The sequence below is a fragment of the Scardinius erythrophthalmus genome, assembly GCF_964197995.2.
Source record: "Scardinius erythrophthalmus genome assembly, chromosome: 12".
NCBI lineage: Eukaryota > Metazoa > Chordata > Actinopteri > Cypriniformes > Leuciscidae > Scardinius > Scardinius erythrophthalmus.
The window spans coordinates 30,899,920-30,923,800 of NC_138232.1; the positions used below are offsets into that span (position 1 = coordinate 30,899,920).

General features: G+C 43.3%; 1 protein-coding gene across 9 annotated transcripts in view; it reads right to left on the reverse strand.

Moving 5' to 3' along the window:
* Window positions 1-23,881, reverse strand: part of spega (striated muscle enriched protein kinase a) — a 108,536-nt gene that overhangs the window by 7,933 nt on the left and 76,722 nt on the right. For all 9 annotated transcript variants that reach the window (XM_081381329.1, XM_081381327.1, XM_081381328.1 and 6 more), the window contains 12 exons: window positions 21,534-21,731; window positions 21,397-21,454; window positions 21,200-21,277; window positions 20,919-21,091; window positions 20,805-20,831; window positions 20,336-20,488; window positions 20,188-20,230; window positions 9,596-9,664; window positions 7,198-9,502; window positions 6,897-7,001; window positions 6,681-6,797; window positions 6,423-6,590 (listed from right to left, as the gene is read on the reverse strand). In XM_081381329.1, the coding sequence (XP_081237455.1) occupies window positions 6,423-6,590; window positions 6,681-6,797; window positions 6,897-7,001; window positions 7,198-9,502; window positions 9,596-9,664; window positions 20,188-20,230; window positions 20,336-20,488; window positions 20,805-20,831; window positions 20,919-21,091; window positions 21,200-21,277; window positions 21,397-21,454; window positions 21,534-21,731 (3,494 nt within the window). The remainder of the gene's footprint in view (window positions 1-6,422; window positions 6,591-6,680; window positions 6,798-6,896; window positions 7,002-7,197; window positions 9,503-9,595; window positions 9,665-20,187; window positions 20,231-20,335; window positions 20,489-20,804; window positions 20,832-20,918; window positions 21,092-21,199; window positions 21,278-21,396; window positions 21,455-21,533; window positions 21,732-23,881) is intronic.

Consider the following 23,881-nt stretch of genomic DNA (forward strand, 5'->3'; position numbering starts at 1 on the left):
CTTCAAGAGATTGGGGTCGAGGCTGAATGCCAAGAAAAGTGTGCTATCTCTATTACAGAGGACCACCTTTCTGGGCATTGTTTGAGATTCGATGACGATGCAGGCACGTCTGTCTCCTGCTCGTATCGCTTTGATTCTCTCAGCTTTGAAACAAGCAAAGCTAAGCCAGTCGCTCACTGTAAAGCAGTTTCAGAGACTGTTAGGTCTGATGGCGACAGCGTCCAATGTTATACCTTGCGGCCTGTTGTACATGAGACCGTTGCAGTGGTGGCTCAGGAACAAGGGGTTCTCCCCGAGGGGAAACCCACTCCGCATGATCAGGGTCCTTGTCATTGCGTCACGTTAACGACGGATGCTTCCCTCACGGGTTGGGATCTGTGGCAGGACCATCATCTCTCGCTGCACATAAATTGTATAGAATTCTGTCATCGACATCCTGTCGAGGCAGGGGCCGAGGCCCAGGGAATGGAGACTCCACCCCGAGGTGGTGGAGCTCCTGTGGAAGACTTTCGGTCATGCCAAGGTAGACCTGTTTGCTTCCAGGGAGACATCACATTGTCCACTGTGGTTCTCTCTAAGCCATCCAGCCCCTCTGGGGTTGGACACTATGGTGCAGGCATGGCCGAGGTCACGTCTGTATGCATTTCCCCCGATTGCTCTGCTCCCAGGAGTTCTGGAAAGGGTTCCCCGGGACGGGGTCAGTCTATTGTTGGTAGCTCCGTTCTGGCCGGCCCGAGTATCGTTCGTGGACCTAGTGTCTCTCCTCTACTCTCTCAGGCGAGTGGGTCGATTCTTCACCCCCGCCCAGAACTGTGGAAATTGTGGGCTTGGCCTCTGAGGGGGCCCAGCTCATGAGTTCTGGTCTCTTAACTGAGGTTGTTGAGACCATCCTCCACTCCAGACCTCCGTCCATGATGAAGTTATATGCCTTGAAGTGGAGACTTTTCACTTCTTGGTGTGGAGAACACCAGCTGGTCCCGGTTAACTGCCCAGTGTGTGCAGTGCTGGAGTTCCTGCAGGAACGCTTCTCCGCAGGGCTATTCCCCTCCACACTTAAGGTGTACATGGCGGCACTAGCTGCTTACCACTCCCCTCTGAGTGGAGTTTCTCTGGGGAGACACCCACTTATAACACGTTTCCTTCGTGGCACTTTGAGACAGAGGCCAGCAGTACGCACAAGGGTGCCGACCTAGGATTTGGCCATTGTATTAGAAGGCCTCTCCCTAGCTCCGTTTGAGCCTATTGAAGAAGTTTCTGAGAAATTCATTACTCTTAAGACAATCTTTCTGCTTGCTATCTCGTCTCTCAACAGAATTGGAGACATTCAAGCTCTCTCGGTTTCTCCCTCGTGTCTGGAATTCTCGCCTGGCATGGTAAAGGCTTTTCTCCATCTTTTAATTCACACATTAATTACTTGAAACAAAAATGAAAGAAGAAGTTAGGTTTTAATTTTAGAAATAAGTCTTGCTTTTCATTTAATGCAAGGTAGAAGCTTGTGTCTGCGACTTTTTTGCCGATCCTTGGTTATGGAGACGTAGTGTATCAGCATGCTCCCTCTTATATTCTTGCCTCCCTAGATGCTGTGTATCATGGTGCCATAAGATTTATTACAAATTGTAAATTTTCTACACATCATTGTGCATTATACAACAGAGTTTCTTGGTCTTCTCTTGCTGTACGAAGGAAAACGCATTGGTACTTATTGATATACAAAGCAATTTTTTTTTTTTTTTACCATCTTATCTTTGTGGCATGCTTAAGCAAAAAGTAGCAGGCAACTATTCTTTGCGTTCACAGTCTTATTACAATCTGCATGTACCTCGAGCTAGAACTAAGTTAGGCAAAACGTCTCAGGTTACGAATGTAACCTATGTTCCCTGGGAACAGGGAACGAGACAATACGTCATCACGACGCTATGGGGAACGCCTCAGGCGTGACAGGTGTCTGAAATCAAATATCAACTCACAGCAATCATGTTGACCGGCGACAGCCCGTGAATCATCAGCTTGATTGATTGATTAACGCGTGACCTGGATGTATAAAAGGGAGCCTTGCACACATGACAACATCCTATCGTCTGAAGGGACTGTTGCAGGCAGGCCCCGAGGCATGGCAGGGAGACGTATTGTCTCGTTCCCTGTTCTCAGGGAACATAGGTTACATTCGTAACCTGAGACGTTCCCTTTCGAAGGGAACTCAACAATACGTCATCACGACGCTATGGGGAACGAAATACCCACACCGCCATGCTGAGGGGAGTGCATGCCAAAAGGCAGTGACAACTGTCAGAACCAGTAATTCAGAAAACACTGGAACCACTCACCCTTAGGTCACATCGGGCTGTCAGTGACAGCACTCCCTACCGGTCATAGCCCAAGCTAATGAACCAAGAAACCGCCAGAACATAGTTAATGGGGGGTATATCTGGGCCAGCTCAAAGGCTTAGGACCACAACTTCCAATAGAAGGGGTCCCTTCTAGGGAATGTGGCTAGGGAACATGAGGGACCCCCAGCCAGTCACTATTCAGGGGAGCATGCCTCCTGAAATACCACCAGGCTGTCCTGGTGATCTATACTAAGACACACAGTCTGGCCATTGCCTGTCTGTCCGAGACAGAGCCTCTGGAAGTTGCCTTGAATAAGGCATCCAGAAACTGAAGGCCTGCAAAGCTGGCAGAAACCATTCAGTTCCGGATCACAGAGACGGGATCTCCCGGAGAGTGTGACTCAACCTCAAGAAACAACGGAAGTCATCCACTCAATCCACAGGTCTACCCAGTGCTCGCTCCAAACACTGGGGAAGTAAGAGAGGGATCAAAACCAGGAAGGTCTACTGAGACCTAAGACCTGATGACCCCCTCATGTGGGGAGGCCTCTAACCTGGCAACCACAGCATGTGGGAGCTCATACTCGGGAAGGCCGGTGAGGCCTGTAACCTGGTGACCACAGTATGTGGGAGCCCATCAGAATGTGGAAGTTAGCTAGAGAAAGGCGTCTGTCGTAGCATACTTCGACGACAGGACGCATCTAAAGTGGGACCCGAGGTGAAAGACCGGGGTCTGAGCCACATAGGAAGGGACCGAAGCGTACAGCGCATGACCCTTATCATAAAATATGGATTTTAGAAAGTACACAAGACGTTCAGTTGTGTGACTTACCATAAGTATGGGTTTAAGAAGGTACGGAGCGTACGTACCAAAAAGAAAAATAGATGAAGTAAAGGTGCATGTACTTCATCACTCTATATTCAGGAAGGCCTAGTGAGGCCTATAACCTGATGACCACAGTAAGTGGGAGCTCATCCTCAGGAAGGCCTGGTGAGGCCTGTAACCTAACATGTGAAAACTCATAACCAGGAAGGCCTAGGAGGTCTGAAGCCTGGTGACCACTGAATGTGGGAGCTTAACACTCAGGAAGGCGGAGAGGCCTGAAACCTGGCGACCACAGCATGTGGGAGCTCATACTCAGGGAGGCCTATGAGGCCTGAAACCTGGTGACCACAGTATGTGGGAGCTCATACTCAGGAAGGCCTATGAGGCCTGAAACCTGGTGACCACATTATGTGGGAACTCACATTCAGGAAGGCCGGATGAGGCCTGTAACCTGACATGAGGAAGCTCATAACTAGGAAGACCTGCAACCACGGTGTGTGGGAGCTCATACTCAAGAAGGCCGGGTGAGGCCTGTAACCTGGCGGCCACAGTATGTGGGAGCTCACATTCAGGAAGGCCGGGTGAGGCCTGTAACCTGACATGTAGAAGCCCATCACCAGGAAGGCCAGTGAGGCCTGTAACCTGGCGACCACAGTATGTGGGAGCTCATAACTAGGAAGGCCTGGCGAGGCCTGTAACCTGGCGACCACCGTGTGTGGGAGCTCATATTCAGGAAGGCCTAGTAAGGCCTGTAACCTGATACCCCAGTATGTGGGAGCTCATAACCAGGAAGGCCGGATGGGGCCTGTAACCTGGCGACCACAGTATGTGGGAGCTCATAACCAGGAAGGCCGGATGAGGCCTGTAACCTGATGACCACAGTATGTGGGATCTCACATTCAGGAAGGCCGGTGAGGCCTGTAACCTGACATGTGGAGGCTCATAACCAGGAAGGCCTGGTGAGGCCTATAACCTGGCGACCACAGTATGTGGGAGCTCATATTCAACCACAGTATGTGGGAGCTCATACTCAACCACCGTATGTGGGAGCTCATACTCAGGAAGGCCTAGTGAGGCCTATGACCTGATAGCCACAGTATGTGGGAGCTCATATTCCACCACTGTATGTGGGAGCTCATATTCAGGAAGGCCTAGTGAGGCCTATGACCTGATAACCACAGTATGTGGGAGCTCATATTCAGGAAGGCCTGGTAAGGCCTATCACCTGGTAATAAGCCACAATATGTGGGAGCTCACCTTCAGGAAGGTCTAGTGAGGCCTCTGACCTGATAACCACAGTATGTGGGAGCTCATATTCAGGAAGGCCTGGTGAGGCCTATAACCTGATAACACAGTAAGTGGGAGCTCATACTCGACCACAGTATGTGGGAGCTCATACTCAGGAAGGCCTAGTGAGGCCTCTGACCTGATAACCACAGTATGTGGGAGCTCATATTCAACCACAGTATGTGGGAGCTCATATTCAGGAAGGCCTGGTGAAGCCTATTACCTGAACACCACATTTTTTTTTTTTTTCTCAGAATTAAATGCAGTCTTTTTTCTTTTCTTTTTTAAATCACTGGATAAGTGAAACATGGTCTGGATGGTAGGCTGAATTAAAATATCTAACTAATATTCCATAGAATTAAATACAGCCATAATCACCAGACAATACTGTTTTGATATTTATCTATACGTTCTCGTAATCTACACACAACCTCGGCAAACGCGAGATTCGAGCCGTTTAAAATATATTTGGCTTTCATCCCTCGAGAAGAAAGTCAACAGGTGCGAGGTTGAAACATCCGACAGCGCACAGATGCACGCGCGCCGAGATATTTCTCAATGAACACTGCCAGCACCCTCAGGAGCTGACTGTGAATGCCTCGCACCCAAACAGTATTATTTCACAGATCGCGTGCACCACGGGGTTTAGATGCTGAACCCTCCTCCCTCGAGAAAAGGGTCCGACGAGAGCGGAGCGTCTTCAAATGAAAAAACTCTCACAGTCTGCACAAGAGGCTCTCTCGAGAGCCTCCCTTACGTGCTCTTCTCCCAAGCAAAAAACTTTTATACATCCAGGTCGCGCATTAATCAATCAATCAAGCTGATGATTCACGGGCTGTCGCCGGTCAACATGATTGCTGTGAGTTGATATTTGATTTCAGACACCTGTCACGCCTGAGGCGTTCCCCATAGCGTCGTGATGACGTATTGTTGAGTTCCCTTCGAAAGGGAACTGCTTTTAATTATGCTGTACCAACAGATTGGAACTCTCTCCAAATGACATTGAGGCTGAATCATTTGGTGTCTTTCAGCAATTTTAGAACACTTATACATGCGTTAGAGAAAGATTTAATGACTTGCAAATGCTTCTGAGATTGTATTTTTAATACCAATTAGCATTGTGTGCTGTATTGTTTTATTGTTATATGTGTGTTTGAATAACTGGGCCGCCTATCTTGGCCAGGACACTCCTGTAAAAGAGATTTTAATCTCAGTGAGGTTCTCTTCTGGTTAAATAAAGGTAAAATAAAAAATAAAGCAAAATCCTAGGCCAGGCTATGTTCCTAAGGTCCCTACTAACACTGTTAGGCCTATAGTACTGCAGTCATTTTGTCCTCCTCCTTTTCTGACGTCAGACCAAGAGAAACTAAATCTGCTCTGCCCGGTTAGGGCTTTAGATGCTTAAGTCCACAGAGCTGCCCTGTGGAGGAAATATGAACAGTGCTTTGATTGTTTTGGGTCACCCAGGAAGGGGTGTCCTGCATCTAAGCAGAGAATGAGCAAGTGGGTGGTTGAGGCTATCTCACTTGTTTATGAGTTGGCTGGTCAGCCTTCACCTTTGGCTATACGAGCTTACTCGACTAGGAGTATGGCTGCTTCTAAAGCTTTATTGTCAGGAGCTTCACTACATGACGTTTGTGATGCGGCAGGTTGGTCATCACCGCATACGTTCGTTAGATTCTACAATCTTGACTTCAGCTCCACTCCAGGGGTGCAGGTGCTTTCGACGCAGTGTCTCGTTCCCTCTTCAGGGAACAAGGGTTACATACATAACCGAGACGTTTCCCTTTAATGTTCGATGGGTGAGTAGAACAAGGTAATTTCATTGAACCCATTTTTTTTGCGTATTATTGCATTGATAGAGCAAACCTTTCACTGATTGTTTACAGTTTAACGGAAGTTACTCTCATAATTTGCGCAAAGCATCATAGGGCGTAGGAAAAAGGTGGATACTAAATAGTAAGCAATCTTCCATAGCTTACAGGCTAAGGACAGAATACAGGAACTAGTTGCAGAAGCCAGGTTATTAGTGGCTACACATTCATAGATTCCAGCATCCTTCTTAGAGGTCTTCATGATCATCAAAAGTTGCCTTCCATCTGGGCAGGCCACTAAGCTCAATCTGTCATGAATCTCCAAAGGTTTCTTATCTACGAACAGAAACGGAGAAAAGTAAGAAAAAAAATTGTTGGAGAACTACCTTTTTCATAATTAAAAGTAAACCAATGAATGAAAAATACCTTTCATCCATACTATTATAGGCTCAGGACTACCAGCTGGAAGACAACTAAGGGTGACTGGATTTCCTTCAAGAAGAACATGGTCCTTTAGTGTAATATGGAAAACTGGAGGAAAATCTGAAAAAAAAAAAAAATGGATGAATGGAACTGCTGATCAAAACTCTAGCACTTGGCATACCAGGAGCAGAAGGAATGGAATTACATGTTTTGTTTCACCTTCTTTTGGAGTTGCGGGTGCACTTGATTTAGATGGTGTCCTATCTCTCTTACTTCTGGACAAACCCCATCTGTCCCACCTAGACCTTATGTCAGTTTCAGGAGCTGTCAACAAATAAATGCTTTTAATGCAATTTTGCAGGTAATGTCTCTTCATAATTTGCATAAATTAGTTTCCAAAGCTTAACTCATAAAGTTACACTATCTAACTAGCATACTTAGCAACAACTTACATACTTGGAATAGTGTGGGAATAGTTTTGGATAACTGAAAAAAAATGCATAAACTGAATAATACATACTCTGAAAGGACTCTACAGAAGTACTACTAGAAGCGTAGTTCAGTGTTTCTTTGGATGATGTAGTAGAAGTATGCGAGGAAAGCTGGTTGTCTGGAATGTCCACATTCTTGTGAATGAGTCCATCAGACTGAGAGCGGTGATGATATGAGAGCAAAGGTGTTATCTGTCCTTCATTTCTAGTTTCCTTTTCTCCCCCCGTCTTGTCAGGCTGACTTTGTTTTCTTAATGAAAATCCAGATACCTTTGACTCAAACTTTTTTCGCAATGCCAGAACTGGGGAATCATTTATTTTCTTGATGTATTGCTTCTCTTCTTTTAGAGTTTCTGCATCAACGTGGGGTCTAGTTTCCTTGTCCTTTCTGTCTTTTGACTTACTATGCACTCTATCAAATATTTCTGAAACATTAGATTCAAATTTATGTTGCACAGCAAGGACAGGCAATTCAACAACTTTCTTATCTTTCACAAGATTTGCTTTGTTTGTATCTATAGTGTTATCAAACCTTCCTGTCTCAACTTCTTTTTTGTCTAGGGACTTGCTATGTCCCATAGCCCAGGTAACTCGTCGTTTGTTAGCGACAGAATCTGAGGTCTCGTCTTTCCCTTTTTTATGAATGGGTTGCAATCTCCTTGCACGCATAGAGAATCTTCCAAAAAGTCCAAGCCCAGATTCTTTCTCCACCTCCCTGAGGTCTTGGACAGACTTGGATTTTTCCTGTAATCCTCTATGTCCAAACTCCAATGGGGCTCCTACAGGGCCAGGTCGATAAACCTCTTCATTTGATCTCCGTGGAAGAACTGGCGAATTTTCTGCAGACTTTGCCCTTGTTAATCGTTTCAGGCCATGTGTCAAAGATGATTCCCTCTTCTTAAATCTTGCCTCAAAAAGTTCCTCTGAATCAATATCTTTGATATCCATTCTAAGAGTCGGCTGGTATGCAGACGAAGCAGCAGCAAAAACAACTGGATGTCCAGTGGTAGGTTGAGTATCTGGCTGTGAGATTTTCAAGATAGGGGTGGGTAGCACTGAGAGAGAGGATGCCTGTTTGCCATTTACCTGCACTTTACTTGAATAATTTGAGGATATGTCATGTGGAAGTATATCAAGACAAAATTTAGTACTTTTATTAATCTTTCCTTTCACACTGTCTTGAGAGAATGTGTGTTCTTCCATCTTCTCTAACTCCTTCTCAGTGTCATCTAATATAGATTCAGGCTGGGAGGTATTTATCATATGGACATTACCAATAGCCTCTTCTTCCTTAGACACCTGTTTATTTTCCAAGTCTGGAGTTGGTGGCTTGGAAGAAATTTCTCTTGGAAACACAGGCGTCGGATCAGCCTTGGTTTGATCTGTGATATTAGATTTGGCTTCCAGAAAAAGGGAGGGAATCTCTAGTGGGGCACCAGATCTCCTATGTAATGAAATTGACTCTGAGTTCCCCTCCCTTAAAGAAGACCTCTTCCTGGATACAGTTTTTGTTTCCCTAGGACTGTCAGTGGTGAATGCCTGAGAAACTCCTGAAGCACTCAACGTGGCATGTCTGAAGTTACGATCCAAAGAGGCAGTCCGCCTGTCATCATCAACACCCAGTGTCTCAAGCAGGGGGCCACGAAGACCACTCATATTCTTGTCAACAGTGCCCCCTCTTAGCAACCTCTGCCTCATAAGATCAAGTTTTAGAGCATAGTCTTCCTTGCTCAGCTTGCCTGTCTTTGGACTACTGCTCCTGTGTGGAAGCTCCATGGAAACTGCCTTTTTCATGTGCTTTTGACTTTCCTTTGTATTATCATTCACATTACCATCTTCAGGTGTGATCTGCAGTAGAAGTGCACTGTCAGCAGAACTCCCTCTTCGCATCAGCTCTCTTCTGGACTTGGCTGCTACCTGTTCAGCTTCTACACTGTCACCCCTTTGCAAGGATTCTTTCAAGTGTTCAGTCCTTTCTGCAATCTCCAGGTGGTCTACATTCTCCTGTCGATCAGTTGCCTGACATTCTGTGATGTCTTCGAGCCAATGACTGTTTTTTTGGTAGGTATCATTGGATCCTCTGATGATATTATCATCATCCTCGTGAATCTCAGTAAGAGACATCCAGGAACCAGAGAACAACATCATTGTGTGGGGCATAGGGATGAAAGGAAGTTCATCAGTGTCCTCATCTGAGTCGGAGGACGACGATGGAGGTGGTGAGCAGTCTTTAAGGTTTCTAGGCACAGCAAGGGACACATGGCTTGAAGAGTCATCCAGCAATTCCGATATGGATCTCATCACCATTTTAGACTTGTATCTAATAAGTGAACACTGAAATAAAAAATAAAAATAAAAAGGTGAACTTTTTTTTAAAATGTTACGTTTTTTTAATGTTTTTATGTATTTATTATTATTATTGCTTACCTGCCATTTCCGTCGGGCTAGTACTTGCTTATGTGATGTTGTGATGATGCTTTTTCCCTTTGTCAGTGACTAAGGAAAATATGATTAATATGAAATATGATAAGATTAGTCTAGATGGAAATAGGGGTCCACGCGCACCCCCCGGCTTTTTTTATGCCACCTGATTTTTTTAAATCCTTAAAGTGTCTATTTTCAGAATCTGCCAGGTACCAAGCTGAAATAATGTCCCAAAGGCTTCATTTTTAACCCTTTGCTGCACCCGACCGGAACCCGAAAAATCTAAAAATGATGTAGAAAGTGGCATAACATTTGAAGTAAACAACATACAGAGACAAATGAACACATTTTCCCATACAATTCTGACCCCAGTGCCCGGTTGCATAAAGCACCTTAAGTGTAATTTTCCCTTAAGTTCGCCCTTATGTTTCCCTTAAACCTAAGGGTGTTGCAGAAAAAAACCCTTAAGTGTTACTTAAGGCTTTCTTTAAGTGAAACGTCATAAACACTTAGAATTTCCCTTAAATGCTGTTTTTTTCACTTAAATAATCCCTTAAAAAGCGTTAAGTGTTGCATAAAACCCCTTAATGGTCATTTCCCTAAGTTTAACTTAAGGTTTGGAAATCGTAACCTTAAGAGTAACGCGGACAAAAATAAGACGACATGGCTGAATTTATGGAACCAGCTGAAGATCATTATGTGCCAAGAAGAATTTTTAGGAATAGGGAGAACCCTTTGGACCATTTTAGGGATGAAAAATTGTTGCAAGAATACCGATTTGATCGACGCGCAATATTTGCGCAATACATCGCTAACAAACTTGACCATGTCACACATCGCAACCACTCTTTACCTGCGGTGTTACAACTGCTTAGCACTGCGTTTTTTTTTTGCAACTTGGAGTTTTCAGTAGTGGGATGTTTTACATGTGCATAAATCGGCTACCATTCAATAAATGTAGGCTACAATTAGTGTGTATCGGATTTTCAGGTGATATTCTCAATTCAGTTAACGGACGCTCTGAGGTAAAGTGTTCAGACTGCAGACTTATTATAGCAACGATTATATTTAATTGTACAGTACAGTCATAACATAACGTACAGACATTATCTTAATTCCATAATGTCCTTAGACATAACAATATTGCTGGCCATAAACTGAGAAAGTGCGCGCCCGGTGTGTGATACAGTTGTCCTAGACGCGACGCGCGTTTAAGTGTTTTGCGTATCTATGGCAACAACAGACTTTTATAACGTGAATCCAGGATCGCTGTCGTGAAACACTTAAATGTTTCCCTTACCTAAGAGAACCGTTTAAGAGATTATATGCAACACCCTTAAGTTATTCTCTTAGGTAAGGGGAAATCGCCCCTTAAGTATCACACTTAAGGGAAAAACTTAAGGTGCTTTATGCAACCGGCACAGGAATTTAATGGAATGGTTATTTTTGACATTTGACAACATATTGACCCTATTTCTGGACAAAAATAGTAAAAAATGGCCAAAGATGTGTAGAGGATCAACTATATTTTTGTTTTCTCAAGCGCATAGGGTGATTTATTTTTTCACAACCTGTTATTTCTTTATCATTCAAGTGTCTATTTTAAGATTAAATTGGGTACCAAGCTGAAATAATGTCCAAAATGATGTCAAATCTCTGTCAATTCAATCTGAAGGAGCTCCAAGAAGGTGTTCCTTCTTGTTTCCCAATCAGTGCATTTTCTTTGACAAAGCAAAATCCAAGTTCAAGGGCAAGACTGAAGAGCTTACAAAGTTTCAGAGTTGGAAACACAAGGAACCAGCCTGGAAAGTTATTGAACCTAGGGCACAGGAATTAAAGAAAGAGGCTCTTTATCGCAAGGTGCAGGACAAGGACCTTTTTGCAATGGAAGCTAAGTACAGTATCATCTATCATGCAGAAACAACTTCAACACAGAGTACCAAACCCTGATCGTGGAAGGGAGAGAGCAGAAAAGGCAGCAGACAACACTGACAGCCTACCGGCCCAGAAGATAGCAGCACATAACAAGTCGTATTGTGTGGTAAAGGATTACATTCTTAGGAATGTGATTGAATGCAAAGAGGTTGTCCAACTAAGACCCATGTGCAACTTGTACATGAAGACATTGGAAAATCAAGGTTCCCTTTCGAGAACGGTCACTTCGTATTGCATAGCTAATACGCAGTGGGAAACTCCTTTCCTCGAGAATACTGAAGCTAATAATTTAAAACGCAGTGCAGCTGCACAGCGAACACAGCAGAGTGTCTAGCTCGCCCATTGGCTGTGCTGCGGCAACTGCACAACCTATGGCCAAGCGCCTCTGACGCGCGATCCAATCAGATGACTTGGCGCCCAACACGTCAGAGTGTGCCTAAATGAGCGTGGCCTTAGTCTATAAAAGATGCCCATTCTGGCCATATAGCAGATTTTCTCTCCTTCAGCGACTCTTCACGTCTCTGACCCCCTCTGAAGCTTTCGCCGTCGAAACAAGCCAGAACAGCTAGAGCAAGCCTTGCAAACAGCAGACAGCGCCTTCAACTCACCACGAAGCCGCTTCTCTTCTGTCGCTGCTCTCCTGAGGCCATCCGGCGAGAAAAATGCTATATCCTTTTACTGCTACTGTTGTGTTCGCCGCTGCGACACTCAGTTCTAAAAGAGTAAAATTTAGCTGTTGGCTGGAGATCCAGAGCGGTTCACCCTTCTAAGCCCTGCCGAAACACTTCAGCCCTCGCTGTACGCGCCTTTTATGCTTCCGGTCAGGCTGCATCGGCTCTACACACCATGGCGGTGTTACAGGTATTTCAGGCCAAGCTTCTCCAGGCAATGGACGAGTCTGGCCCGAACCCTCAGGCGTTCCGTGACCTGCGCAGCGCCACAGACCTAGCACTGCGCGCTACAAAGGCTACCGCCCAAGCGATCGGCAGAGGTATGGCTAACTTCGTCGTGCTCGAGCGTCATCTGTGGCTGAACCTCACGGACATCAAGGAGGTGGATAAAACGGCTTTCCTCGATTCACCTATCTCCAGCACCGGTCTCTTTGGCCCGGCTGTGAAAGGGTTTTCTCTTTCCTAAGCGCTCCAGCTCTGCCTCAAGCCACCACAAGAGCACGCCGCCGCCTCAGCCAGCAAAACCAGCGCCTCGGGTCTCTCAGCCCCGCCCTGCGGCTGATACCCAGCATCGTTCAAGACCAGCTAAGCGCTACCCGCTGCCCCGGCGCCAAGGCCCGCGACCTTGTGTTGTGTTGGACCCCGAGCCGCCGAAGCCCTCGTGGCCAAAGGAGGGAAGAGAGAGGGTCTGAGTCTCGCTCTAGCTGGACCGCTCTCGAAAAGAGCTCATTTAAATCTTGCAGCTCCCTGTTCAGTTCAGGCGGCTGGAGATTTTTATATTGTAGTCAATGGACCCGTTGCACGGCACGCGCCTATACAAACAAACACTGTTTTCACAGCAACCCAAATAAAGCACAAAAAGAGTATGTTTCACGGGTAATCGGTCCCCCTTCACTAGGCGGCCCTACCTGTTGTCACTCTATCTCTGTGTCGGGGCCTGTCACAGCCCAGAAGAGAAAATGTGCACAAAACACAACACAAGGGTATTAGGTCCCCCTATGCTAGGTCTGGCAAGCCATCCCTGGAGTGTCGAAATGGGTTTTGTACATTATAAAGCGAGGTTACTCGCTCCAATTCGCTTGCAGACCCCCACGGTTTCAGGTGGTCGTCGAGACCTCAGTGAGAAGCGGCGTGGCTCACGTGCTTCTCACCTAAGTGCAAAATCTGCTAGAAAAAAGGGCAATAGAATTAGTCCCCCCCGCGCTGAGCCGGTCAGGCTTTTACAGCCGTTACTTCCTTGTACCAAAGAAGGACGGTGGCACTCGCCCCATTCTAGATCTGAGACATCTGAACAAAGCTCTCATGAGATGGCCGTTCAGAATGATAACTACCAAACAAATCCTCGCGCAGGTTCGCCCGGGGGATTGTTTATTTTACGGTGGATCTGAGAGTCGCTTACTTTCACATTCAGATAACGCCCCATCACAGGCCATTCATGAGATTCGCCTTCGAGGGGCAGGCTTATCAATACACGGTCATACCGTTCGGTCTGTCTCTAGCAGCCGGTACTTTGACAAAGTGCATGGACGCAGCGCTTTCTCCCCTGAGGCAACGGAGTGCGCGTGCTGAACTATCTCGACGATTGGCTCATTATGTGTCAGTCGAAGACTGAATTATTGACAGAAGGTAATCTTTCTGGGCACAGTTCATCTCTACAATGATGAGAGCGGCTCACACCAGAGTGCGCTCTCTCTATAAGGGGTCCTTAAGGGTAGGTGCGTGCATGCCCCTCAGGAAGTTTCAGAGGCTTCTCGGTCTCATGGCCGCTGCATCGTCAGTACTCCAGCTAGGGTCCGATCTTATCAGTCTACCTATTACTGCCCATTAGCACAATTGTCCTGGGACTTATGTTTGGAGCGAGCCCGGCTCTTAAACTCCAGCCCCTTATTCATGAAACCCAACTCACATCTGGTTACTGTCACTATGTTGGGGTTTGTTATGACTTGTTTCTGTGAGCCTCGGGGTGCTTCCCTAGGCTCCAGTTGTATGCAGCCAGTTGCTAATAGTGCGGCGTTTTACATTGCGTCCCCACTGCATATTAACTATGTAATACGAAGTGACCATTCTCAAAAGGGAACGTACTCGGTTAGTAACGTAACCTCGGTTCCCTGAGAGTAAGGGAACGAATATCCTGCCACACTATTGCAATCTGTCGGGATTTGTCACTTCAGTTGATTTAAACCTGCTATTTGGCCAGAATGGGCTTCCTTTATAGACTAAGGCCACGCCCATTTAGGCGCTTGTCTGCTGCCTTTTCTGCTCTCTCCCTTCCGCGATCATGGGTTTGGTACTCTGTGTTGAAGTTGTTTCTGCATGTTAGATGATACTTAGCTTCCATCCTCCTTCAGATTGAATTGACAGAGATTTGACATGACGCAGAGAGTCCTTTTTCAATGATGATGATTCACCAGATGTAGAAGCCTTTGACACTTGTAAACAATCTATTTTCCCTGCAAACTTTTATAGCTTTTATAGCAGTATTGGTGATCAGTGATGCGCGGGTCAATGTATAAACAACCCGCACCCGACCGACGTTTTCAACTAACCCGCCAGCAACTCGGACCGCAAAAAAAAGAAGAAAATATTGTACCCGACCCGCTTCCTGACCCGCATTTTTTAAAAGTAGCTTCCACTCCCCAGTCTTCACCTTTTCTCTTGCCGCCTCCATCTCTACCTGCAGACTGAGCTCGTGTGTCATCTTCGCGCCAGTTATTCAGCCAATAAAGTGTAGGCCTAGAGCATGTGAGCGGAGTGGAGCGAGCGGATCTTGGACAGAGCGCAGAGCGGCATTTTTAAAAGGACGGAGCGTCGCCCTGTTTCCCGCTCCAATTTCGCTCTGCGCACACCACGATTCTGAAGCATGCTCGGTCAAGCCTCACTCAGTCTACTGTCTACTGACTGCAAGATGGATTCTATTTTCAGTCAAAACGCGGCTCAATAATGGAGTTAAAAAAGTAGGCTACTTCAAAAAGGAAAATAATAAGTCATACGGGTGTAGCCTACTAAAACTAACCATAATGTGGTAGAAGAAAACGAATGTGGAGACATCGTTTCAGTCAGTAAAGATTCATTTTGGAATCTAAAAAGACACATCTCTCAAAAACATGCAGTGTGCTATGTGAACACGCTGGGAAGAAAGCAAAAGGTTAGCAAATTGAATACGGTAACTTGTAACAAAGTGTAAATTAAATATAGCGTAATATTCAAACAATTGATAGGCTACAAGCCCATTTAAATTTTAATCCTGCGCGCTGCACAAAAGTTCAGTTATGTTGGCCTAATAGTTAATTTAGCCTACTTTTAAAACATTTATGTATTTTTTTTATATTTTTGTTTACATAAATTGTATTTATATTATGAGGCCCATTTATTCGTTTTATTTTACAGCAGTTTGTGTGTACAATGGATATAAGCCCATTTAAATTTTAATCGTGCGCGTTGCGCAAAAGTTCACTTATCAAAATTCTGGCCTAATAAATTTACTTTTAAAAAATGTATGTAGGCTATATTTTTGTTTATATAATTGTTATTTATATTATTAGGCCCATTTATTCGTTTAATTTTACAGGACTTTGTAGGCTATATTCCTTCTTACATAGGCCTAATTTGTCATTTGAAATAAAACATTTCTATTTGAAAAATGTTGTTGTTGCTCATTAGTTCTTTGGGAGGTAAGGCTGTGGTCTAAGCTAAAAGTGATATACATGTAGATTTTTTATTTCCTTTTTTGGAGCGAGCGGGGTCGATTTAAGTGGAGCGCGGAGCAAACTGCGTTGAGCGCTGAGCGATAATGAGCGGAGCGGCCTGATGTTGAGCGGGGGAGCGGAGAGGTGAACATTTCCGTGAGCGATGAGCGGAGATTCTCACCGCTCCACTCCGCTCATATGCTCTCTAGTACTAGGCTATATAAATTACAAAGGTTTAATTGGCATCTTTATTTCAAACGACCCGACCGACTGCGACCCGAATATCATTAAAAATATTTTTGGATGACTCGTAACCGCGGGTAACCGCGGGTGACCGCAGGCACCCGCTCATTTCGGATCAACCCACGCATCACTGTTGGTGATAGCCAATTGTATCCAAAGGCAAGTCTTCTAATGTCAATGGAATATGTTCACAAATATCCATCATGCGGTACAATTACTTAGTTAAGTTAAAGTTAATTTGCTTTGTTTTGTTTACTTCAAATGTAAAGCTATTTTAAATTTCTTCAGGTTCAGGATAAGTGCAGTAAAAGGTTCAAATAAACCCCATTTCAGGCTGCTATTAGTATAATAAAAGCGTTGTCAAATTAGCTTTTTTTTGCTGTTTTTGACCATAGATGGTCAAGATGTTGTAAAATATAACAAATAACAATTTCCCTGGGTCAGAATTGTATGGAAAATGTGTCCATTTGTCTCTTTGAGTTGTTTACATCAAAAGTTATGGCACTTTAAATCACATTAGATTTTTCGGGTTTGTTGCAAAGGGTTAAAAATAAAGCATTTTGGACATTATTTCAGCTTGGTACCCAATTTAATCTTAAAATAGACACTTGAATGATAAAGAAATAACAGGTTGTGAAAAAAAAAAATCACCCTATGCACTTGAGAAAACAAAAATATAGTTGATCCTCTACACATCTTTGGCCATTTTTTACTATTTTTGTCCAGAAATAGGATCAATATGTTGTCAAATGTCAAAAATAACCATTCCATTAAATTCCTGGGGTCAGAATTGTATGGGAAAATGTGTTCATTTGTCTCTGTATGTTGTTTACTTCAAATGTTATGCCACTTTCTACATCATTTTTAGATTTTTCGGGTTCCGGTCGGGTGCAGCAAAGGGTTAAAAATGAAGCCTTTGGGACATTATTTCAGCTTGGTACCGGGCAGATTCTGAAAATAGACACTTTAAGGATTTAAAAAAATCAGGTGGCATAAAAAAAGCCGGGGGTGCGCGTGGACCCCTATTTCCATCTAGACTAGATTAATGTGTAAACATTTCAAGCATGACAACTCTTGGAACACTTTACCATGGTAATGGATATGACAATGTTAATGTATTTGGTCTTTGCAAAATAGATCTGCTATGCTGTTGCTGCAGAACAATTACAGAGACTTGCTACTAACAGTACATTCACAGGCAAGCTGCTGTAAGCATGTGACATACTTCTGACATACAAATAGCATACATGACATTACCAATAGCAGACCTATAGGGCTGGAGCTGGAGGAGGTGGTGGGTTTCTGATAGCATGGTGCAAGACTTGTTTACAGCAAACACAGAACCAAATTATTTACAACCCCATTTCAAGAATAGTTGGGACATTTTGTAAAATGCTATAAAATCAAGAATCTGTGATTTGATAATTCTCTTGAACCTTTATTTAACTGACAAATGTTCAAAGAAAATATTTCCAATGTTTTCACTGACCAACTTAATTTTATTTTGAAAATATAAACAAGTTTTGATTTTAATGGCTGATACACACTCCAAAAAAAGGTAGGACAGAGGCATAAGGATAAGGCACATTAAGGATAATTACACTGTTTAATCATTTGGGAATTAAGGATGCTAATTGTTGATGTGTTGCAAGTGGAATATTTGCCCAATCTTGTCTGATATAAGACCACTGCTCAACAGTCTGTGGTCATCACTGTCCTATTCTCCCTTTCATGATGGGTCATACATTTTCAATAAGAGACAGATCTGGACTGCAGGCAGACAGTCAGGCACATCCCTTCTATGGTGCAGAGTGTCTAGAAACCATTCAGTTTTAGCATGTGCAAAATGAGGCCTGGCATTGTCTTGCTTCCCTGGAAAGATGTCATCTTGATGGCAGTTTATGTCTCTGTATAATCCAAATATATGCCTTCATGTCAGGGGTACCTTCACACAAATGAAAGTTACCCATACCGCATGAACTGATGCACCCCAGGACAGATGTTTGTTTTTGCACTTGTCACTGATGAAAGTCTGGATGGTCACTTTTGTCTTTGGGACTGAGAACTCGATGTCTGTTTTTCCCAAAAACAAGCTGAAACATGGACTCTTCTGATCACAGCACACATTTCCACTGTCTTTTAGACCATCTGAGATGAGCTTGGGCCCAGAGAACTCGCCGGCATCTCTGCTTAGAACTGTTGTATAGCTTTCTCCTTGTGTAACAGAAATTCGAGTGGCATTTCTTGATGCAGTGTCATACTGTGTTAAGTAAATTTTTTTTTCTAAAGTACTCCTGAGCACACGTGGCTGTATTTAACAGAGTAGCATTATGGTTTCTCATGCAATGCCGTCTGAGGGCTCAAAGGTCACACACATTAAACGGAGGTCTCCTGCCTTGCCCTACGCAGACTGAGATTTCTCTGGTGTCACGGTTCACGGGTTCACTGACTCGCCCTCGCTATGTTGTGTGTATGTTTGTGTGTGGTGGGTGTGGCTCATTATTGTTACTGATGAGCGGATCAGCGGCAGCTGAGTTTCATGATTAGCATCCTATTTATTGTCTGTGATTTCATCCTGTCTTCGTCAGTTCGTTTTGTGATTCTCCTGGATTATTCTCCGTGCTTGCAGTTCCTGAGACTTCATTCCTGGTTCTTGCCTTCCCGTCTTCTGTGTTCCTGAGGATCATCTGTGTCGCCTGGATTATTTGCCCCTGCGTTACCGAGCTCAACATCTTCTCTGCCCATGACGACTGACCAGCATCTCTATCTATTTCCTGCATTGTTCAATAAACATTTCTGTTTCACTCACAAGTGGATCTTTTGCCTTCATTTACAGAGTCTGACATCTGGATTCCCTGAATCTTTTCTATGTATGGAAGATGGTGAAAGACATCAATTCTTTACAATCTTGCAGTGAGAAATTCGATTTTTGAATTGTTTGACAAATCTCAAAGTGGTGAGCCATGACCCATCTTTGCTTTCAAAGACTGAGAAGCTCTTTTACACCCAAAACATGATTCCCTCACCTATTGCCAATTCACCTGCTCATTGTGGACTGTTTCAAAAGAGTTGGATAATCTAACTTGAGCTGTGTTTCCACCGCAGGAACTTTCCCCAGGAACTAGGAACTTTGGGGTGGTACTCTGTGTTTCCACCGCAAGAACCAGTGTCTAAATGAAGTTCCGGGTAAATATTTCCCCCTCCGAAAGTCCCTGCTCACGAGGCAGTACTTTTTCAAAGTTCAGGAACTTTCAGGGGTGGGACTTGGACGCTGAACATGCTGGACATGCAGTAACAGTCGTCTGCTATTCGAATCAATAATGGAGTTTAAAAAATACGACTGATGGACCGACGACGAGGTTCAGGCTTTATTAAACTTAAATTCAGAGGATGAAATCCAGTGGGAACTATAAAGTTGTGCGCAGTCCTACGTCACCGGACTATTTGCCTAATCTTCACGGTACTTTAGACCCTGGTGGAAACGCAGACAGCAACAGGTCTGGGGGAAAAAAAGTTCCTGGGACAAATTGTTCCAGGTAATTTCGGCGGAAACGCGGCTTTGGATAATCTTTTCACTTTTTTTTTTTTTTGCCTCTGTCCCAACTTTTTTGTAGTGTGTTGCAGCCATCAATATCACAATGTGTTTATATTTACAAAATACAATTATGTTGTTCAGTGAAAACATTGGAAAACTTTTCTTTGTACTTTTGTCAGTAAACAAAAAAGGTTCAAGAGAATTAACAAATCCCAGATTGCGAATGTTATTGCATTTGGAAATGGGATTGTAAATGTTAAGCAAGCAAGCCCATTGGCTGCAGATGCAATTAGCGTGTGCCATGTAGTGATGTGATTGCTAGCAGATTGCATTAAGGTATTAGATATTTCAAGGCATAGTATCTCTGTTTTGTTATGTTGAATGGCAGCTATGTATTTTGTACACAGCTTCTGTTGGTAGGAGTCGAGTCAAAGTTACCAAAAGTGATGAACTGAAGTGTGTATGAATAATTTGTTTTATTGCATTAATCGGTACTGCAGCCTGTTTGTTAATATTCTATCATACCTTGAACCAAGGATGAAAAAGACATTCTGTGGCATCAGGTCTCCTAAAGTACAAATGGTTGAACATTACATTAAAGAGAGCATAACTTCAAGACAATTACAACCGTCAGACATATTTTACCAACAATTGTGGTGCAATAAACACTTACAGTTTGTTTGGTACAAGGAGCTTTATGATGAACCCTTTTGCTTCTCTGTAAAGGTCTTTGAACATGCTTTCCTCAAATGCAACATTATAATTCCTGATGTTCAGCAGAGTGTCACGGTCATTTTCCCCAGCAAATGGGGAAACTCCTGTTAGGCTGTGAATTATGTGAAAGATAAAGACATGTTACACATGTTGAATGCAAAATTCTGTCAGTGGAGAGTTCAAAGTCAAGTAACATTTATTTAAACAGCTCTTTTTACAATACAGATTGTTTCAAAGCAGCTTTACAGAGATAAAAGGAAAATAATGCAACAAAGTTTGTTTCCAGAAGAAAATAGCATCACAGTCCAGCTTAAGTTAGTTCTGTGATGTTTCATTTTTGTTGTAAAAAAGTTATTAATTTAGTTCATTTATATATACAGCCGCTCTGGAGAAAACCGTGATGTCATCGTCAAATAGGCTATACATACCATAAATAAGTTATGACACCCACTGGCCTATGGAGAGAAAGGTTGTTTTAGAAAATATAGAGAATGAAAGTTTAACCAACTGTCAAAGAGTTAGGTGATGTGATGGTCTTTTACCAAATGTCTGTAGATTTAGAGATGGGTGACTGGTTTACAATCTCAGGAGCAATAAATTCTGGTGTGCCATATTTGCAGTACATTTCTTCATTTGGTTTGACTTTTAGAGCATTGCCAAAATCACAAATACGAATGTGATCACTTTTCTGGTCTGCCATAAGAATGTTTTCAGGCTGAAATACACACACATACTGTATAATTACTGTTCTCTGAAAAGTCAAAACAGTAATTTAAAATTATTAGTAAAGCGTTTAGTAAATTATACAGTTTTATCTGATGACCTTTATATCAAGATGAATTATGTCATTATGGTGAAGATAGGCGATACCCTCAAGTAGCTGTCGTATGATAGACTGAACCTGCACATAGAACACAAACATTAATTATATGGAATATATTAATCTGTAAGTAATTTACTTTGTTTTAGCATCAATCAGCAGCAACTCATTTTAACTGAATACACACTTCCAACACCAACCTCAGATTCTAAGATGGTAGTCCTTTTTGTTATTCTTTCCAGAAGCTCTTCATGGCACCTTTATAATCATTTAAGGATAATGATGCAAGCAAACAGCTTCTTATTAAAAAAGGATAATTAACAGAGGGAAAGGATACAGTTCAGTAATAATGACCACTACACGCCTCTTTTCAAAAGCATCGTGGAAGTGGATGATCTTCTCATGGTCTAACTCTGACAGGAGGGTCATCTCTCTCAGGGAACAAGTCTTTCTCTTTGCCCGCACTGAGATGAATTTTGCTGCAAATGATTGACCCTTTTTTTGTGTCACTCGCTTGACATATGAAAAAGCCCCTCTGTGAACACATGAAGACATTACAGACCTGTCAGATCCAAATATACAGTGTTCGATTATACTTTATTTCAAGGTGATGTAGTTACATTGTACTTAAATAAGTAGGCTACTGAGTAATATTAATTAACTACATGTACTTACTGTAGAGTTATGGTTAGGGTTTGGTTTAGGGTTAGTAACTTGTAATTATGCATACTTTAATGTTATTACTATAGTAAGTACATGTAGTAATGTGTAACTTCATCATCTTAAAATAAACTGTTACCCAGTGTTCTCCTAATAATTAGTGATGTCCTGTTTGTGAATGAATCGTTCTTATGAACCGGTTCTTTTTAGTGAACCGGCCGAACCAGTACACTAAATCGGACTGAATCGTTCAAAAGAGTTCGCGTCTTGCGTCAGTGCTGATCCACAGGTTACTAAAGTTACTCACTTTTGGACATGCCTGACACAGCCCCTCCGACTCGAAATAAACAATATCCCGGAGTATATGTTACTCTAGTAACTCCAACAGTTCACTGTACTGAGACATGTTATGCTGAGAGAACTGATGAGCAGCTGATACTGAGCATGCGTGCACTACCGAACGTACAGGTACAGCGGTTCTCAATCACCAGTACAGAACCAAGAACTGTTTCTTTTGGACACGTTCGACATACTGAGAACTGATGAGCTGATGAGCTGATGAGTGGAACATGCTTGCAATTTTTCAGAGGGAGGAAATTCATGTTTCTTAATTGTTGAACATCAATAAGTGTAACAAAATAAAACATGTTGGAAACATGTTTATCACATAATTACTGTCTTATCTCTGTATTATTTTAAATATTGGAAACACAATGAATGGATTGTAAAACTAAACATTTATTATTATACTAAAACATTATTTTCAGGAACAGCTAATTTAATTTCTAAGTTTATATAAATCTTTGACGTAAACTCTTGCCAAGGTTTTAAGGGTGCTTAGTAAATGTTTATAATGTGTTAATCAAAACATAAACTATTAAAAATACTGAAGACATGCATTGACTTTTTATACTGACAAATTTATAAAAATGCCAAACAAAATGCCTATTTCTCTCAAATATTGTTCACAAATCTGTCTAAATCTGTGTTAGCACTTCTCCTTTGCCGAGATAATCCATCCACCTCACAGGTTTGGCATATCAAGATGCTGATTAGACAGCTTGATTATTGCACAGGTGTGCCTTAGGCTGGCCACAATAAAAGGCCACTCTAAAATGTGCAGTTATATCACACAGCACAATGCCACATATGTCGCAAGTTTTGAGGGAGCGTGCAATTGGCATGCTGACTGCAGGAATGTCCACCAGAACTGTTGCCCGTGAACTGAATGTTCATTTCTTTACCATAAGCCATCTCCAAAGGTGTTTCAGAGAATTTGGCAGTACATCCAACGGGCCTCACAACCACAGACCACGTGTAACCACACCAGCCCAGGACCTCTACATCCAGCATCTTCACCTCCAAGATCATCTGAGACCACCCACTCGGACAGCTGCTGCAACAATCGGTTTGTATAACCAAAGAATTTCTGCACAAACTGTCAGAAACCGTCTCAGGGTAGCTCATCTGCATGCTCGTCGTCCTCATCGGGGTCTCGACCTGAATGCAGTTCGTTGTCATAACCGACTTGAGTGAGCAAATGCTCACATTCGATGGCGTCTGACACTTTGGAGAGGTTTGCTCTTCACGGATGAATCCCAGTTTTCACTGTACAGGGCAGATGGCAGACAGTGTGTATGGCGTCGTGTGGGTGAGCGGTTTGCTGATGTCAACGTTGTGGATTGAGTGGCCCATGGTGGCGGTGGGGTTATGGTATGGGCAGGTGTATGTTATGGACAACAAACACAGGTGCATTTCATTGATGGCATTTGGAATGCACAGAGTTGCATTCATGATATTGCATAATCATGTTGCAGCATGATAATGCACGGCCCTATGTTGCAAGGATCTGTACACAATTCCTGGAAGCTGAAAACATCCCAGTTCTTGCATGGCCAGTATACTCAACGGACATGTCACCCATTGAGCATGTTTGGAATGCTCTGGATCGGCATATATCAGCGTGTTCCAAGTCCTGCCAATATCCAGCAACTTCGCACAGCCATTGAAGAGGAGTGGACCAAC